The 20080-nt window shown below is 42.7% G+C and overlaps 1 protein-coding gene across 1 annotated transcript; it reads left to right on the plus strand.

Moving 5' to 3' along the window:
- The first annotated feature begins 204 nt into the window (after nucleotides 1-204).
- On the plus strand, nucleotides 205-18632 carry tut4 (terminal uridylyl transferase 4). The gene is made up of 31 exons (XM_056414556.1): nucleotides 205-295; nucleotides 408-521; nucleotides 2684-3239; nucleotides 3328-3488; nucleotides 4298-4414; nucleotides 4526-4703; nucleotides 5153-5241; nucleotides 5347-5398; nucleotides 6153-6222; nucleotides 6848-6974; nucleotides 7390-7509; nucleotides 9952-10134; nucleotides 10282-10456; nucleotides 10554-11053; nucleotides 11646-11796; nucleotides 12060-12146; nucleotides 12548-12651; nucleotides 12761-12818; nucleotides 12917-13020; nucleotides 13123-13212; nucleotides 13970-14083; nucleotides 14195-14272; nucleotides 14451-14628; nucleotides 14944-14991; nucleotides 15154-15236; nucleotides 15352-15467; nucleotides 16033-16187; nucleotides 16311-16408; nucleotides 16893-17457; nucleotides 17827-17997; nucleotides 18096-18632. The coding sequence occupies exons 3-31, from the start codon at nucleotides 2756-2758 to the stop codon at nucleotides 18182-18184; spliced, it is 4545 nt and encodes a 1514-aa protein (XP_056270531.1). The 5' UTR covers nucleotides 205-295; nucleotides 408-521; nucleotides 2684-2755; the 3' UTR covers nucleotides 18185-18632.
- The last annotated feature ends 1448 nt before the right edge of the window (nucleotides 18633-20080 follow it).

Genomic DNA, 20080 nt, shown 5'->3' on the forward strand with positions numbered 1-20080 from the left:
CAAACATATCAGGATCGGCGAAAATACCGATCTGATTGGGGTCTCGGGAAAAAGTTTTTGAGGAAAGATGCTTGTAGTTCATTTACTGTAAAGCGTATCCGAGCGGTATTTGAATGCAGCACGCTTCACGCCCCTCTTCATTCATCACTGACACTCCCACAATGCAGCGGGGTTATGTATTAACATGGCGTCAATGGTTGCCGTTTGACCAGGGCCGTGGGATTTTAACAATATTATGTAGAACAACACCATGGACGACTGAACAATTATCCGAAATCAACTTAAGAGCCCGAAAGTAAGTGTGTACGCGCTCTTCTGTGTTGTTCCGGTCGAAGTCGTTGTTCTCTGCTTTTAAGGACTTGCTCTTGTATGCCAACTGGGTGCCAATGTTATTTATTTCCCGTTAGCTTGGACGACCGTCACAGCAGCTAACGTTAGTTAGCCGACGAGGACCGCTCACAGGAAAGTCGGTTGAGCAAAGAGCCTCCTTGAAGTCAACGTGAACCGTCCCCATAACACAGGTGACATTTTTCAGGTTTTAATGGTGTGCGTTTATTTGAGTCGGGAATATATGCCTGCGGGAGGTGCCCTCTGTTTTCATTTCGGTTTTGGAAGTGGAGCTAACGCAGTGTTGTCAGTTTCGTTTTCCTCTGAAATAGTTCGCCGCAATGTTAACTGAAACCAACAGGAGCCCAACCAGTCACATGTTAACCACACGGGCAGTGTGCGTGGCCACTCTTTATAGCGTTCAATCAATCTCTTTCGTAACGCAATCATTTATCAGTTGATTTATGTTGTGTATCAGTGTTTTGTATATAACAAGTCATAAGGGACTGGAGTTATAAAACACATGTTGTTTTTTAAATATTTCCCCTTCCGTAAATGTAGTGAAGAAGATGGAAAGTAGGAAGAACCTCACACTTATACTTTAAAATACCAAACGTGAGTAAATGTTCTGAAATACTGAATTTAATTGTTAGTTCCAGTCTTCTAGGATACTTCTTGGAGTTGTCATTTTAGAAATGCACTTAAATGGATAAACATTACATACATTTCTTTGCGTCGATCGATCAAGGAAATCTTGATTAGCTTCTTTTAGTAAATTCACACCACAGATGTTTTGGACTGAATTAGAAGACTTGTTTTTGGCACGTGTACTTGATAATGTTTGAATTAAACATGTCCATGTTTTGTTTACAAGGAAAGGAGTTCAATTCAGTTACATTTATATAGCCCAATATTACAAATTTGCCCCAGAGGGCTTTACAATCTGTACACATACGACATGAATGAAGAAGAATGAACAGCGTTACAGTTACAACACATTTAATGAATATGACAGAAATGTATGAGTAATTAGTAGTAGGCTTGGACCACAATCCAGACCTCCACAATCCATGAAACAGAAGGAGGTCGACAGGAGGGGGGGCAGGGCCATGGGAGGAGGCCGGCCCACCAGGCAGGAGGCATCGGACACAGCCAGGTCCAATGCACCCTATGAGACGTGAAGTCACAAAGACTCTGGGGAGGAAGCAGAGTTAATAATGTCATTGTGTGATGGAGAGATGTGAATTCATTCATAAGGAGAAAGAGAGAAGAGGAGATAAGTGGTCAGTGTATCCTCAAACATCCCCCAGCAGCCCATAAGCCTATAGCGGCATATCTCGAGGCTGGACCAGGGCAAACCTGATTCAGCCCTAACTATAAGCTCTATTAAAGAGGAAAGTCTTAAGTCTACTCTTAAACGAGGTGACTGTGTCTGCCTCCCGGACTGAAAGTGGAAGCTGGTTCCATAAAAGAGGAGCTTGATAACTGAAGGCTCTGGCTCTCATCCTATTTTTTAAGACTAGGGACAACGAGTAGCCCCTCATGTAGTGAGCGTAGCTCTCTAGTGGGGCAATATGGTACGACACGCTCCTTAAGATATGATGGTGCATCAACAATACAGGCTTTGTAGAGGAGGAGAAGAATTTTAAATGTGATACCTGATTTTACAGGGGTGCAGAGCAGCTAATACAGGAGTAATGTGATCTCTTTTCTTGTTTTTTGTGAGTACACAAGCTGCAGCATTCTGGATGAATGAACCGAGTCTTCAAACCGAAAGTTAAAGTACAAAACGTAGAACGCCTTTACTATTGTGGCTTCACAATTAAAGACGACATTAACACTTCTATTCAACTTTTTCCGTGATTCATTTATTATAAATTTATTACCACACCATGTGTGCCAAAATGATTGTGTTTGCATTGCACATGTTTATTTTACCTGGTCATATTTTCAAAGCAAAACTGTAAAATACCAAGGTATGTTTTTTTCCATACTGAAATACTAATTCACAAGTTAAAGCAGAAGGTGTATATGTAATCTAAAACAACAGATTTAAGAACTAATGTCCTTTTTTATTTGACCAGAGTAATTGTTGTAAGACCTTTATCTCGATTTTTGACTTTAGAATAATTCAGATTCCTTTTTAGTAAATTCTGTACATTTCGATCATTGAAGAAAAACTAAATATTAATTATATTTAAGCCATGTACGTTAAATGCAAAGTAATTTTTCAAATGTGTTTGGTCAGTTGGCTTCACCTGATCAAAGAGACCAACAAGAGAAGCAGCAGCCTATCACAATGGAGTGTAATGTTGTAGTTAAACTGATTGCTATCATTTCCTCTCTTCCTACCTAGACTTGAGGTGGCCTGCCTGCCTCCCTGGTCATTCTGAGCGTGCCGTTGACTCCACCAGGGAGAATAACGGGGATGGATGAGTCTAAAGGTCCAGTAAAAGCAGTCAAACATTCTCAACCCAGAGGACCCAAAGCTTCGTCCAGTGAGAAGTCAAATATAGAGGCTCCCGCTCAGAGAGAGGGGACCAAGTCTGCAACCCGCAGCAAAGAAAGCCTCACCGCTGCAAAGGATGAACATAATGCAGTCAGTCAGGGAAGCCGTGGGCCAGGCAAGACATTCACTGAAATCCCCCAGGACAAGAGAAGAGGGCGGCCCTCCAGGCTGACTAAACTGACTGGAAGAACAAGTTCTGGGGAGAGGGGGAAAGGAAAGGTGGCAAGCTCACAACAGAATCTGGTGGCACAGGATCCCGACACTCGGGTGTCTATTTCTGCATACAGCAGCCCCTCAGCAAACAGAGAGACCAACTCTCCTGTAGTGCCTGGCACACCTGAGAAAGGCCTCACAGAGCTCCATTGTAGCTCCGTTGTAGTTCAAGCAAAGGAAAAGTCCCGTGGTGAGTTTACCCAATGATTTGTTTCCTGAAATGGCTTCCCCACCAAATGTACCTCTGGTTAACTGCTTTGTCATTGTCGGTGTGAAAGGAGTGAAAGCGGTGAAAGCGGTGAAAGTGGCTTCATTGATGCATCGGTCTTTTGAAGAGGCGAGGCCAACTGTGGAGGACGGGCCGCTGACAGAGCAACAGCTGGGCCTCCGACAGGCAGAGGAGCGGCTCGACAGAGACTACATCCACCGACTGTTGAAAGTAAGGAAACAATACAGTCATGTCTGATGTGATGTATGGCTCAGCTCATTTCAGCTGCTGTATTCTGGGTTCAGCCAGTATACAATAGGTAGTAGCTTGATAGATTAATAAATAGATCAATGGATGAACACATGTATTCATCTTTCAAACTGTTTTCCTGACCACAGACATGTTTTGATCTACTACACGATGGAGACTTAAAACATAAAGACCCTATGTGATTTCATACTTTCTGTGTTTTTCAATGACAAAGGAGTAGTTTTGATTGTAAGATTTTAAATGAGGTAATTTATAACATGGAAAAAAATTAGCGCACAAATTAATGTTCCCAACAGTGTATTTTTAATTCTCAATCATATAGAGTTCATATAGCCATTGCCCATAATTCACTGTAAAACTGTCCATTGTCACCTCATTACAACTAAAACAATTGTGGATGGAAAATAACTGCACACAAGAGAAAACTACTTATGGTCAATGGCAATACTTTGGCACCATTCCATTTGAGACTGTATTTTATGGAGGCAGAGTTTTTGTACAGCTGCAAAAAAAGGCTGATGCACTGGTTTGACTTAATTTGATTTAATAAGGATGATAATGAAAGCCCAGCTCTTCCATTGTTTAGTTTTGTTTCATGGAATCATCACCAGCTTGTTTTTTTCCCTGTGATTTGTTTGTTTTTATCTCCAGGTGGCATTTTTTATTGTGAATCAACATCATGTGATATCCAAATTTACAAGTGAAAAACTGCCAGAGAACATGCACAATCTGATTAATTTTGCTTCTCTCCTTGTTTTTTTTTTTTACAGCAGTCCCCCGAGTACCCAAACTATCAATACTTATGCAAGCTCTGTTCTGTGCACATTGAGAACATTCAAGGAGCACACAAACACATCAAGGAGAAGAGACACAAGAAGAACATAATGGTTTGGGAACTTTTACGTTTGTGTCATCACTCATTCCAGGCCTTGTTCTAGTAATGCCATTACAGCATTATAATAAAGTATTCAACGTATTTTCCGGATCTGGTTTTTCAGGAGAAACAGGAGGAGAATGAGCTGCGTGCCCTGCCGCCCCCCTCTGCTGCCCAGCTGAAGGCCGTGGACACGGCGGTTCTAGATACAGCGAGGCAGCACGGGATCTCAAAGGAGGACTTTGAGGTTCGGAAAGCCGTGGTCATCAGGATGGAAGAGATCATAAAGAGGAGCCTCTCAGGTTGTTTGCTGACATGTCACTCAGTCTCTGTTTTCTGCAAATCAGATGCAAACTGTTATTCCCAACAGTGTATTTTTACAGGGATGTTACATTTGGAGTTCATTATATTAAGTGAGGATTAACTGTATGTACTCCTTATCCACTGGGATGTGGAGTTTGCTATAATTAAGTAACTATGAAATGTTTTACACTAAAGACATATTTGGACAAAAATAACTGCACACAAGAGCAACAAAAACTACTTATGTTCAATTTCAATTCTTTGGTACCAAACTGAGACTGTATTTTACGTTTTGTTTCATGGAATCTTCCCTTATTTTAAGTCCTATGAAAATTAGACCTTGTTGGTCCTCAGTGGCCAGTTTATTCTGTTTGTATAAAAGTCTTCATTAATCCTTTTGAATGTTAAATATAATGTATTTTCTAATATCTTGTCTTTGTTTCTCCAGCTTGTGCTCTCCGTCTCTATGGATCATGTCTTACCCGATTTGCCTTCAAGACGAGTGACATCAACATCGACGTCACCCACCCCTCCTCAGTAAGTCAGCTCCTGCTATATAACAAAAACATGATATGTATTTTCAATAATAACATAAATATATATATTTAGTTGATGACTCTCACACTCCTTTCCTCCGTTCAGATGACACAACCTGAGGTCTTGATTCAAGTGCTGGAAATCCTAAAGAAAAGCCGTAAGTTTTGCTCAGCGCATGTTACGTTTTGACTCGAGCTGAGACGTGATGAATTGTTATTAGGGCTTGGCAAGACGGTCTGAAAATATAATATCAGATTTGTTCACATTCCATCAGATAAAAATAAAAAAATTGTTGAATCAAACGGGCCTACAAAAGACAACGGAGTTATTAACTTTCACCCATCTTCACTTTTTAAGAAAACAAATAACAGATGGTGATAATGTTTCCCTGAAGAAAAAAGAAAAAACTTTTGTAAACTATAATAAACCGGTTGTTGAGTACGTTACTGCTGATGAGACCGACTCTTTATGGGAACCAGCTCCATGCAGTTATGTTGATAACGACCTTTCTGAAGAGGACTCGCATGCTAACTGAACTACAGGAGCTCAGGGAAGTGATGGCAGTTCTGTACCATAATGACCCATGTCTTAAATCATGAATTCAAATAAATTAATCAAAATGATTGCCCAGCTCCAGTTTTTACAAAGTAGTACGAATCCACGGTTCTTCTTTGTCTGAAATGATTAGCTATGTCTTGTTGGTCCATGTGTCTGATGGCATTTGCAGAGTAGACTAAGCAGAACATTGTCAAGAAGCACGTGTTCTTCAAATTTCTTCTCTGCTTTCAAGTGGTTTGAATGGTTATGGCTCGTTGTTGTATTTTTATTTAAACGTCCTGCAATGAATTTCAGTTTGTGCAACTTTTCTCAAGGTAATTTAACGTTTTTTATTCTTTCTGTTTCTCCTCTAGCGGAATTTTCTGAGGTCGAGTCAGATTTTCATGCCAAAGTTCCTGCCGTGTTCTGTCGGGATATTAGCAAGTGAGTGTATCATCAAATGCATTGATGCAGGTTTTTATTACCTATTCATATATGGTACAAATGTATTTTAAAGTTTATTTGTACAGCATTTTTCATACAATAAATGCAGCAAAAAGTGCTCAACAATAATGGAAAAAGACAGGGAAAGTTTGATGGAAAATATAACTCACTGTATCGTAATAATACAGCATATATATGTAAAACACTACAGCACCATTAGAAGGCCTCCATTCTCATCTAATCTGCTCTTTTATTTCCAGTGGTTACGTTCTTAAAAATCAACCAATTGGCGCCTAGATCTACGTAAGCCATAAATAAACAAACCAGATCTCATCCCTCGCTTGATCACTTAAAAAACATGCATTTTTCAGCCACCTCAGAATGTCTTCCCGAGGGTGTAACATCACTGGGTTTTCTGTATCAAAAATATATTCTATTTTTAAGTAAAGCTTTCAGTGCATAGTTGTGTCTTTCATATATCCCTGGTTTAAAAGCAAAAACATACTCCATATCTTATCCCTCAACGAGCCCTTTCAGCACTTAGACTGGCGTTCTGTTCGATGTCAATTTAAGAATTTGATCCGACCCTTCATGGTGCTCTTCTCTCACTTCTGTGTCCGTGCAGCGGCCTGCTGTGTAAAGTGAGTGCAGGTAATGACGTTGCTTGTCTCACCACCAACCACCTGGCAGCGCTGTCTCGACTGGAACCCAGAATTATCCCCCTGGTGCTGGCCTTTCGCTACTGGGCAAGGGTAAGGCTGTCAACTGACACTCTTCAGCTGAAAGAAGAAATGACGAATAGCTTCGGATGGATTTCAGTTGTTTTTATTTTCATTCATTTTCCAACGCAGTTCAGCAAAACATGATATCCCCATTGTAGAACAAAAACAGGTGTTAGAACTGAGAAAGAACAGTTCGCAAGTCGTATAAAGCCAGTTTGTTTTACAATATAGTGTGCGTACACGTTGGATTTTAAAGCATGCCTACCACAAATACATGCTGTGTGATTGCAATGCTGTGGCGTTTTTATCTTTTTCAATTAAGCTCCGCGATCTCTGCACAAACGATCTATATATTACTTATGTCCTAATGCTAAATATAGAGTATTTGGATTCCGGCAGAACTGCAGACTAATGCATTTCCCCCCCTGTATGTTCTTCCCCACAGCTGTGTCATGTTGACTGCCAGGCTGAGGGTGGCATCCCCTCGTACTCCTTTGCCCTCATGATCATCTTTTTCCTGCAGCAGAAGAAGGAGCCCATACTCCCCGTCTACCTGGGCCGCTGGGTATGTGAAGTGTCGTGTATTGCAGGTCCTAGTCAACCTTTCCATTCAGAGAGGGAATAGTATTTATTTGTAAGTGCCAGCCGGCTTACCCCCCTATTATTTCTTCGGCGTTATTTTTCCCTTAAAAAAATATATCAGAGAAACGAGTATCAATTTAAAACGGCTCTCGGAAAAACGGGTTGAAGACTATGTGGAAGTCTGTCTGTATTGTTGTGAGCAGGCACATTTACTCTGGACCGAAACATCATTCTTCCTCTACACTGCTTTCATTTGCCTGATAATACATTTTTCTGGGGTGTTGTGTGTATATATTGGATATGAAATGTTTAACTTGACCACTAGGGGTGTAGTGTTGCAACTCCCCAAGCCTTCACCAATGGCGTCACGCTGTAGCATGGAAACCTGCCCGCTAAAGAGATGCAGAGTTTAAAGTCACCTCCAGGGATGGGAATCGAGAACCGGTTCTGTTTTAGAACCGGTTCCCAGTGAACCGATTGTTTGGGATCGTCAGCCAAATTCTTTAACGGTTCTGCTAACGGTCCTCTGTGGCGTTGCGCATGCGCGAACTTTTTTAGTTTCTTCTTCAGACTGCAGCAAACATGGCAACTAGGCAGAGGCGTTCTAAAGTTTGGCTCCATTTCACACGACAAAAAGTGCTAGTGTGAGGTAAGAGTGTGCTCACTTGTGTGCGCGCATTACGGCTGAGCGCTGCGAGTGCTGCGCGTGCAGACAGCATTTAACGGAGCGGAGCAGCGCGTGCGCTCTGATCGCTCTTTTAATGAAGTATCGATCCTAAAAATATGCTAAATCACATCGTTTTTAAAGCAACACTATGTAACTTTTGGACCTTAAAATAACAGCGTGAAAAAAATTGTGCCGCTACAATGACTTTTAATATGACGATTTGCGTCTCCGCTATTGCCATCGGGGGTCTGTGGGGAAATAACTCCGCTATGTAAGATTCTGGAGCCGCCCGGTACATCCGGCGGATGTACTCGACCTGCTTTCTGGCAGTGATTACGCAATGTCATTAAGTGCCACTCCACGCTCGCAGCTACAGTATAAGGGTAGCTTTTTATGTAGCTTTTTGGTGTTGTCAACAATATTGTATTCGATCACACGTACTCCACATTTGCAGTCCCCCCCCCCCCCCCCCCAAAAGCCGGCAAACAGCTGATCGACCAGGCAGAGACGTGGCGAGGCGCTGCGTTCAATCCCCGCGCTCCTTCACCCTAGTCCGGTCGGTGCTGGGCCAGTTCAGTGTTCCTGCGCAGTCTTCTATTAGTGAGCCCGCCCGTTGGTATGAATCCAAAATAGAAAGTCGCCGGATTGCTGCCGTTCTGAGTCCGCTGTCGGTCAGTGCGCTCCAAACAAAAAAACCCTTGCGTCACCTCCCCCTCGTCACCTTTTATAACCCGTGACACGTACAAATAATAATAATTATAATATTATAATACAGGACAACACATGATCCCAACTCAATACAAGTGTATGCGAGGCTGCATCTATCGTCACTGGGTATTTACGACACTGAAATCGATACCTAAATACCTAAAAACCTGAAGGGGGCGCCAAAAGTGAAAAGTTACATAGTGTTGCTTTAACGTACGGGTACTTTGTTAGTATCGCTACACCGTGCAGCGTGACAGCAGCAGATGTAGCGGACTAACATTCAAGCTAACCTAACTTCCCAAACGCTGTGGACATCTGAACGCTGATTGGCCGAGACGCGACACGTCCCATCAAAGATGTTTTATTGCGAAGAGCACCACTCCACATTTTCTCCGCGTCTCACTGCAATCTCAACGGCAGCGGGCCAGGTGAAAAAAATAATAAATCGGAACGCGTCTCTGGTATTGTTCAGGGGGCCGGTCCAAATGTGGAGGCGGGCCGTAGTTTGGGGACCACTGGTCCAAGGTAAACTCCTCCAAAGTGATCACAAATACTCACTGTGTGAAGCAATTTGCCTTTATTGTCTGGAGTCGATCAAGTTATCTTCTGTCCCTTCGTTTGAAGCATACATTTTAGCTCCGGCATTGGTCTCCCATTATTGATCACTTCACGTTTGGATAGTAATTTCTAGGAACATGTTTAAATTAAACAGAATACATTTTATTTAAGTTATGTAAGTTTTATTTTAAGTTCAAGAGGAATATGTATAAATGTTTTTGGTTATTTAAAATTGTTTAAATGTGTATGTATACATACTGTATATGGTGTGTGCAGCATTATAGAAAATTATAGAAAAGAAAATTAATGTAAATAAACCCGTTTGTGATCTTTTTTTCAACCCTTGCCCAATAAGAATCGATAAAAGAATCGATAAGGAATCTAATCGATAAGGCATCGGAATCGTTAAAATCTTATCAATTCTCATCCCTAGTCACCTCTTTGTTTAATATTAGTTGTCGTCTCTGTTTGACTTAATTCTCCTCTTTTTAGATTGAAGGCTTTGAAGTGAAACGTGCGGACGAGTATCATCTCACTGGAATCTCAACTCTGGACATGTTTGTGAAGTGGGAGCTGAGACCGCCGAGCTCCACGGACAACCGAAACGAGGCCAGAGAAGGCAGACCCAAACCGGAGCCGAAAAAGATCCCCGACCACTATTACACAGAAGGCTTGGTGAGTCTCACCTAGCGCAGTCATGTCACAAGAGAGCAATTTAGACTTTGATTCAGATTTCAAATCATATTTTTATGGCGGGGCAGTGTTTCTATTCTTGCTGTGTCAACCTGGTTTTTACGATGACTCTGCTACTGTCCCTTGAAGTCTCGCCTCACTTTGGACCTGGGTAAAGGTGTGTCGCTGGGCCAGTTGTGGTTGGAGCTCTTACGATTCTACACACTGGAGTTTGCTCTTGAAGAACACGTCATCAGCATCCGCCTGAAGGAGCTCCTCTCCCGGGAAGGGAAGAACTGGCCTCGGCGCAGGCTCGCCATCGAAGGTGAGCGACTACTCTGTTGTTAAAAAAAGACAAACGAATGCTCTAGAAAATTATCAGAAATTCACTCCAATCTTTATCATTCTTTTTACATTTTTAGATCCTTTTGCCTTGAAGAGGAACGTCGCACGAAGCTTGAACAGTCAAATGGTGTTTGAGTACATCCAGGAGCGCTTGCGTGCGGCTTACAAATACTTTGCGTGCCCTCAGAGAAGGAGCACTGGGGGGCGCCAGAGAGCCAAGAAGGCAGACAAGCGAGGGGGAAAATTGGAAGAGCTTGAGAGAGAAGATGATGATGATGGAAAAAGCCAATGCTCTCAGAAGGAGCAGCAAGGGTTTAAGGAGGAAGGGCAGCCTGAAAGTGATGATCAAGATGGATCCAAATCTTCCAGAAAAGCTAAAGAGAAGACTTTAGATGCAAGCCTCAAGGAAATGGTTCTCAATGAGGGGAACAAACCATCCTTCTCCCTCAACGGCCTGCAGGACAGTGACGAAGAGGAGGAGGAGGTGGAGGAAAGCAGTATTTTGGATAAGGAAGGCCCCGTTACATCAGACGATCTTCACTATGTGTTTGATAAGATGATTTTTACTGGTGGGAAGGTAACTATCACCTTTCACTGTTTGTTATCCAGCATAGAATCAAGTATTTGTTGATGTCGAGTGTAAATTCAATTTTGACTTTGACAATGGTAAAATATTGTAACCCATTGTACTGCCAAATATCCTACATTTTGTATGTGATACTTTTTGATATTACTTCTGATCGGTTTGTGATCCGAGGTGTTTTGAAGAAAAAAAAGACATTGTAGATTTCAACCTTTCCCACATTTAAAGCTGCAGTTTAGGAGAAACATCATCCTCATTGATGGGTTCATGTCACTGAGATGTTTTTATTTAGGGAGGATCTTTATTGGATTATTGACACATGATAACATAGTCTATATGTAGGCTTCAGGTTGTCGGAGCATAATACAACCGTTAAGACATCTTTAAGACATCCAACATGGGACATTGCCCCACACAAATGTTTCATAACAATGCTGTTCTGAAATTCAATTCAGTTTATTTAGTATAACTCATAATTACAAATCTGCCTCAGAGGGCTTTACAATCTGTGCGCATATAGTAATTGGAGGTCGTCATATGTAACCAACCATCTAATTTATCGCCTTTTTGAAATGTGTGGTTCCAGGCCCCAACGGTTGTGTGTAGCATCTGCAAGCGAGATGGTCACTTGAAGGACGAGTGTCCCGAAGACTTCAAGAAGATTGAGCTGAAGCTGCTGCCTCCCATGAACGACCGCTTCCGAGATATCCTCGATGGGCTCTGCAAACTGTGCTTCTGTACGTACTCAATGGTGCACTTTCTTTCACTTCACTCTTTTCTGTGTGTGTCGGGAATAGGCTTTACTGGCCAAGTATGTGTGTACACATACAAGGAATCTGACTCGGGTTTTATGCTGCTCTTAATGTACCTACACAGAAAAAGACAGACCAATATATACGTGTGTGTGTATATAGGTAGTTAAATCTACAATCCTATTAATTTCTACCCTAATGTGTCATAATTGCAGCGCTGAATTTAATTTCTGTTCCATTGTTTGTAGTTGAACTGTCACCTTCACACGCTGAGCAACAGAAGAGGGAGCAGATCCTCTGCAGCCTGGAGCGGTTCATAAGGAAGGAGTACAATGGTGAGCATGAAGCATAAACTACTGTAGACAGCAACGTTTTGACCAACGCCTTTATGTGTACTCCTCCCAGTGTAGCGATAACCAGGCCTTTTTTTCAAATGTCCGCAATTTATGTTTTATAAATATCTTATCTGCAAGCCCTTCTGCTTTTTCCCTTTCTGTTTTGTTTATGTGTTGTTTTAATGTTAATGCAAACTTAAATTAACCAAAATGTCTGAGGGGGTTGTTGAGTTGCACTAACAAACTGTTTAGTGAATCAGCTCAAGAGATATTCAACAAACTGACTATAATTTGAGAAACCTTTTTGGTTTTGTTTTCGACATTTTGCGATAATCATACAGAATGGCTATTTTACAGTTTTATTATAAAATGATCATCTCTTCCTGTTCCTGAATCCACAGATAAAGCTCAGCTCTGCTTGTTTGGCTCCTCCAAGAATGGCTTTGGCTTCCGCGACAGTGACCTGGACATCTGCATGACTCTGGAGGGCCATGAGACTGCAGAGGTGGGCGGACAGAACACACAGTGACATTTAATGTAACTCGCGCTTCTTCATTGGGAGAAGAGATGTCAGTCCTCCACTGTTGCATTTATATTTTGATCTGTCTCAATAGAGACTGAACTGCAAAGAGATCATTGAAGGCCTCGCAAAAGTTCTAAAGAAGCATACAGGTGAATAAACTCATTCTACCAATTATCTCTTTAGGACTATTTATATGTGACGCACTGAATGTGACTGGTTGTAATCTCCCATGTTCACAACATCGCAGGTTTGAGGAACATCTTGCCCATCACAACAGCTAAAGTGCCTATTGTGAAGTTTGAACACCGACAGAGTTGTTTGGAGGGCGACATTAGCCTTTACAATACTCTGGTGAGTGAACCAGAACCTGTGTGCACGTTGTATTAAGTGCTTAGAGATGTCTTTATTTATTAAAAAGGCTGTATGACTTGATTGTTGTTCTTACCTGTGTAGGCTCAACACAACACCAGAATGCTGGCTATGTATGCAGCCCTGGATCCACGTGTGCAATTCCTGGGATACACGATGAAGGTCTTTGCAAAGGTGTGTGTGTGTGTGTGTAACGCTTAACTAATTTGCTTTTGGACAGTTCGCTCTGTAGTTTTCTGTCTTGCTTGTTACTTCAAGAGGTTTAGCAATGTTATTGACATTCAAGAGCACTGCCTGAATATATCCCCTAACTATGACTTCCTGACATAAAAACAACAACAACTTTCAGATTGGGACGCTCCAACTATTTTTTTATTCACTACTAAATCTATGTGCAATGTCTTCAGACTAGCGGTTTACTTAATGTGTGTGCACCACAGTTGTTTAGACGGCTACGGCCATTGTAACATCGACACCACGTGAACGTCAATCATACATCCGTTTCCTGAAAATATTGGAAGTGGTCAATAACAAAAGTTAAGTTTTAATGCAGCATCACAAGCTATAATATAACTGACAGAAATATTAGTTTCAAAGGAGGACGTAACAAACATAAAACTGCCAATTCAAACTTGGTTTCATTCATGTATGCGTACATGGAGAGATACATCTTCAGCATCATTAGAATGAGTGAGGGAATTATTTAATGTTGCTCATAGTTTTACCAAGTGATGCTCTGTGTAGAGCAATGCTTTTCAGCCGGGTGTTAAGTTACTCTTAAAGAACAGCTTTTGCAAACAGCTGTCTCTCTTCTTTTAGTGTTCCTGATAAATTACCTGCTCATGTCTCGTGTACTATACATGTTTTCTGATGAGCACCTGAAGGCTCTGAAGTGTGACCGTCTCCTCTTGCTTTCCCTCCGTGCTCACAGCGCTGCGACATTGGGGATGCGTCCAGAGGAAGCCTCTCGTCTTATGCTTACATCTTGATGGTGCTTTACTTCCTGCAGCAGAAGCAGCCGCCGGTCATTCCGGTCCTCCAGGAGGTACCAGTCCACTCATGAACGACTCCGATGAAATGAACGGAAACTGCACCACAAAGTGCTTATTAGCTTTGACCAAAATATGATGAGTAGCTCTGCGTGATTTCTTTTTAGATCTTTGATGGGGACACTGTCCCCCAGCGGATGGTAGATGGCTGGAATGCGTTCTTTTGTGATGACCTTGAGGATTTGGTGAGTTAAATAAAAGAGACTTAAAAACATTTCACTTTTTAGGATGACTGTTTTAATTTGTGATGGTAGTGCATTAAATGCCATTATCTGAATGTGGTCGAAACCTGCTTGTTTATCCCGTCGCTATTTCACCATCGAATACAAATCGGTGCTCCGTGTGTTTCTTCTGTCTGCGCAGCGTCGGCTTCTCTCCGAGCTGCAGCCGAACACGGAGTCGGTGGGCGAGCTGTGGTTGGGACTCCTGCGCTTCTACACTGAAGAGTTTGACTTCAAAGAGCACGTCATCAGCATCCGCCAGAGGAAACGCCTCACCACCTTCGAGAAACAGTGGACCAGTAAATGCATCGCGATTGAAGGTGCTCACACCGCTCCTTTGCCCGGTTTTGACCTCAACAAGTCTGCTTTCCTTTCTTATTCAAAAACTATTATGTTGGGGGATTGTTTGAGTTTTTTAGACAGATAGCAGCGTACAGGTAGTCTGGAAACTGGGTGAGAGAGAAGTGTATAATATGCAATAAATGCCTGAATAATATGCAATAAATGCCTGAATAATATGCAATAAATGGCTGAATCAACCCTTCGTTGTTGCGGTTCGTACACGGTGTAACCGTTCAGCTACCAAGGGACACCACGGTCTTCATTTCTACTCACTCGTCTGTTCTTCTCCTCAGATCCCTTTGATTTGAATCACAATCTTGGTGCTGGAGTTTCTCGCAAAAGTAAGTGCCGTAGTCCATTATGTGTGATCAAATGTGTCATTTGTTTCCCCTTTTACTGGAGACGTGTGATCGCGGGCAACCTCTACCAGTTTATGACTATTTGAAAGAAGAATGACAGCTTCTGCTTTAATGCACTGACAAGTCCTCGTTTGCGTCCTCTAGTGACAAACTTCATCATGAAGGCCTTTATAAATGGGAGAAAGCTGTTTGGGACTCCGTTCTACCCCAAACCGGGCACCGAAGTGGTACGTCGCTCGCCAACCAACCAAATAGAACAAACAAACCACTTGAATGCGGTCCGTTCTGTGTCCTGAGGGAACCGTCTGAAATATCTGCTGTTTCCGTTGTGTTCTGCTGCAGGACTACTTCTTTGACTCGAAGGTGTTGACAGACGGCGAGTTGGCGCCCAATGACAGGTGCTGCCGGATCTGCGGGAAGATTGGACATTACATGAAGGACTGTCCAAAGAGACGCAGGTTGTCCCCTCTTTGTTTGCCTGTAGAATGCGAACAGAAAATAAAATAAGCATTATGTCGGTGTGGTTGTACTTTGTTATCTCGTAATGTAACATTTTAAAAAGCATCTCGGTCCACAATACTGCTTTTTATACATCAGAACATATTGGGGAGCAACAGTGAGTTTTCTTTTTGCGGATGTCCAGAAACGAGTCATGTTCAGATGGAAGAACTACAAAAAGGCTCATTAAGTGTCAATAAACATGACATAGCCAGTTTCTCCTTATTTATCCGTCTGTAAAGTATACTGCGTCATTGTAGCTGTCCAATTATGTTTTTAAACAGTGACATCAACTCAAATGAAGTTTGATGGTGTTTATTTGTAACTGTCAACATTATTACGACTAAGAAAAAAAGGATGCTTGAAAGAAAAGAAGCCAATGTAGGCTGTTCAATAGTACAAATACTGAGTGTACAATTTGCTTTTTAGGAGAGCATGTGTTGTTGTGCGTATGTCTGCACACTCATTTATGTGTCAGATTTATTCTTCCCTTCTTTTCTTGTCCTGAACGTTGTGCTGTGCCAGGATGAAGAAGAAGGAAAACGACAAAGACGAGGACATGAAAGAGGACGAGCGGGACCCGAAGGACCGGCGTTGTTTCCAGTGTGGGGAGATGGGTCACGTCAGGAGGGACTGTCCCGAGTACCGCCACCTCAAACAGAGGACCGCCGGAGCCCCAGGTATCCACAATACCCACATACGACCTACATGTTCAGAGGGGCTTTGTTTACGACTTGAAGCGTAGCTCACATGCCGACCGTTACAGGGCGAAAATAAACCTGCCAGTTGTTATTCTTCCCCAGCTCCTCACATGGCACGCACTGGTGTGAGCTCCCAGTCCATCCCTATTCCCCACACGGCTGCAGACCGGCCTGGAAGGACCAGGCAGCCCTCTGAATGTGTGAGTACAATAGTGAGACATGCCACTGGGGGCAGTTCACCCACTTTACAAAAAAACGATGTGTGAAAGATGACCTTTCACCAAAATGTGTGTTTTTGTAATCTTTGTAAGGAAGTTTCAGTCCACAGAGCTTCACCATCCTACCCGATGACGGCCTCAGAGCTGAAATGTAATTGAGAGCGTGATTACAAGGGATTGACAGTGTGTAGAAGTTTTTGGTTTCTTCGGTCAAGACTTTAAAATTCTATGTACATGTCAAAGCTCTAAGGCGTTTTCCGTAATCATTAGTTCCTATTAAACTGGTTCACGATGATATCTTGAAACGTGGGGCAAACTCATTTCAAAGAACTTAAACCTCCGTGGTTCCTGCTCAACTGTTCATGAAACACAATTTGGAAATCTAACCCGATTCCCAGTTGAATTCATTAATATGTGAATATAAAAATAAAAGCATGACTTTCTCTTCCTTTCTTCTTGTCAATAGTCTGATAGTCGGCAGACTCCGCCCTACTCCCCGCAGCCGACAGCTGTTCCTCAGAGTTCCTCAAAGTCCTCCAGTTCCCCTCAGCCCTCCCACATTAGGACCAATCATGCTGGTCCCTTGAAGCCGCCTGTTCACCCCCAGGTCCCCCGGCCTCTCATCGGCTTCCCTACCTCCCATCCAGGCCAGTACCACCCAGCGGCGCTCAGCGCCCTCGGGCTTCTTCCCCCTCACCAGCACCAGTCACACCAGTCCCCGGGGCAGCCGCATCAACCGGGCCACATCCCTACCACCGCCTGGCCCATACACGGACCGGTCCTCTCCTCGTCCTCTCCCAACGGCCCCTCCCCGCCCGGCCTGAAGTTCGCCCTGCATTCGGCGCCTGGAGACGGGAGTCCCACAGGCTCAGGGGGCAACTCCAGCCCCATGAACCTGAACGACCCCAGCATCATCTTCGCCCAGCCGGCGGGGAGACAGCCGGGCATCAGGCCAGGACGGGAAGGACACTGGCACAACCCCTCGGCACAACCTGGGTCGCTCATGGGCAATGGCACTGGTGTCAAGTCAGGTATTCACTGGGTGGACTTTGGTGGCATCGTCTGTGTGTGTGATTGGGTCTTTTTGTTTTCCTGTTTCCGTAGATACAGATTTAGTTGTGACACGTACAATCCTAATTACACCATCTGATTTTGACCCCGGTCTGTAATATTAATCGCAACAGTAGTTATTTGCCTTTTTCCCAAAGGATAATCGGGGAATAACATTGTTTTTTTTAAAAACATTTTAAGATGTGGTTTTTAGGATTTTTGTAATGTTCATAACATCACGGGTGAAGGGACACCGTTTGGTTTTTACAAACTGGGATATTGCTGAACTTTCAATATTAGATTTGATTGCACTTTTCGGAGTTATTAAGTGTTTGTTTTTGTCTCCACAGAGTCGGGTCACCCAGCCCAGTTTGCCGGCGTAGGCCAAGGCTCTCGGTTATGGGAGCACAATAAAACACCACAGTACGGCCCGTCTCCACCCTGGCCCTACCGGATGCCCCAGAACTTAATCCAGCAGGGCAACAGAGGCTACCAGCCTGGCAAGCCCTTTGCGGCTCAAGGTCAGACATGACAGATATTTATTTTATCCGAGCTGACAAGAATAGATAATAAGCTCCATTTGTTCCGACTTTTCTTGATTTCTTCTTTTTTCCAACAGGGTCTGTGGTGCGTCCGAATCCGAACAGCCCTCTGGTCCCCCACGTACGACATCAATTAAATCTGAATTTCATCCAACAGAAGAAGTGAACTTGCATCACCTTTTTAATTTAATTCATGGTCAGTAAAATAGCAAAGTAAATTTGTGTACTCAAAGTAAATTTGTGTACTCTTTGCACCATTTGATCACAAGTATTTTTTTAAATGAAGCTTTTCTCATTTTTGTAAATTTTTTATGTTTTTTATTTTATCTCATTACATTGATTTGTGATACAAATGTAAAATATTTTAATACCCCAATTTTTGAGGGGGTCCAAAAAAAGTGTTTTTTATTTTATGTGTAAAGTAAGGAGGAAAGATATAAATCTTTATTTTTATTAGCTGTATTCATACTTTGCTTGCCACGGGAAGAAGGCTTTGAATAGACGTTTGTTTTAAAAACAATCTAATATGTCACCTAAGTATGTAGTGCCAAAAGCAGGGATAGCAAGAAAGAAGGGAAAAAAGACCCCAAAAAATAAAGAAAAAAAGCAAACTACTTCCATGTGTCGTTTGGGTTATTCTCTCCAGTGTCATGTTTCTGTGATCTTTGGTGGTTTTTAAACCCGATAACCAAACCGGGTCTTTAAAGTGCACTCACACACACCGGAGGGTATATCTGTTTGATGACGATGCCTTCATATCTAGGAGTGACTGATTTCTTTTTTTTCACGACGATTGTGCGGATCTTCTGTTATTTCTGTCTGTATATTCATCACGACCTGGGCATCCCTGACTGTCATCCACGCTTGCTGGCATTGTTTTTACTCCCGATGCAGCTCCAAAGGGATGAAAGGAGAACAAGTGGCCTCCTCTATAGGGACGGCTGTGGGTCAGGGGGTTGGCGGTTCAATCCCCGCCCTAGTCGATGTGTCCTTGAGCGAGACACTTGACCCCGAATTGCTCCCTGTAGCTGTGTGTCTATGTGTATGAATATAACATGATTGTAAGTTGCGTCGGCTAACTACAATTTATCGTAATCTTCAGTTCATTGTCACAGCGCGGATACAGAGATCTGATTGGGTGAGTTTATCTTCCTCAGGGAACGCATTGCTCCTCATGAACCCCAGGAGATCTCTAACACATCTGTGATGCACCACTAACACATCTGTGATGCACACGGTGACATGTCGCTCTGTTTTCAACAGTTATTTGGGATGCTTTTCTTGCATGTCAAGCAAATTATTTGAAGTCAGCGTTTTGTCACAGTTAAAGGTCCTATAGATGAGATTTAGAGCTTTCGTCATGCTTCTCAATGGCAAAAGTGCAGACAGTCATCCTGGCTATGTGTTATTTTTACTGAATATTAGTACGCTACTGTAGATCACCCGTATACCTGGTAAATCACAGCCCAAAGGGCGGAGTCTGCTGTGGCACCTGGACACCTGGAGTGTGAGACCTGCATCAAATGTGTCAACTGGAGGAGTTTCTTCTTTTTTTGACATCTCTTCAGAATCTCTGTTGGGGGGGGAATAATAATAACTTCATTAAATCAAATCAAGTCCATTCCATCCCACAATCTCAGTTACGGTATCAAGGAGCTTCAACATGTTATGAACAAACATACACGCCAGGTGATATTGATTCTTTGATAATAAGTAAAAAAACTCCCATATTAAATCGATAGAATGTAAATTATGAAAAATGCAGGCGGAAAACAAAAGCAGTAATTAAGCATTGAAAAAATTCATACTTAAATGGCTACCAATTAATCTTCAGGCAACAATCAGACTGAGTATCTTGAATGCCTGCATATCTTTATACTCACTTGTGTGTGCTCGACTTGTTTGCTGACAAGTCTGGGGATTGAATTGCCTCCATGATGCAGGCGATGTGATCCCGATTTCCTGGAGAACGAGACAAGGAGCCGGAGAGGCATCAATCACACGGCTGATTGAGGGCTCGGACCTGTAGGTGATGGAGCCATGCGGTTAAGCACCTATAGAG

The sequence above is a fragment of the Pseudoliparis swirei genome, chromosome 5 (assembly GCF_029220125.1).
Source record: "Pseudoliparis swirei isolate HS2019 ecotype Mariana Trench chromosome 5, NWPU_hadal_v1, whole genome shotgun sequence".
Taxonomy (NCBI): domain Eukaryota; kingdom Metazoa; phylum Chordata; class Actinopteri; order Perciformes; family Liparidae; genus Pseudoliparis; species Pseudoliparis swirei.

Excerpts from the sequence above, each read along its gene's own strand:
- tut4 (XM_056414556.1), top strand. The coding sequence starts at position 2,756 with ATGGATGAGTCTAAAGGTCCAGTAAAAGCAGTCAAACATTCTCAACCC. Across the intron at positions 14,273-14,450 it reads GTGATGACCTTGAGGATTTG|CGTCGGCTTCTCTCCGAGCT; the intron begins GTGAGTTAAATA and ends CTGTCTGCGCAG. Across the intron at positions 17,998-18,095 it reads CAAGCCCTTTGCGGCTCAAG|GGTCTGTGGTGCGTCCGAAT; the intron begins GTCAGACATGAC and ends TTTTTCCAACAG.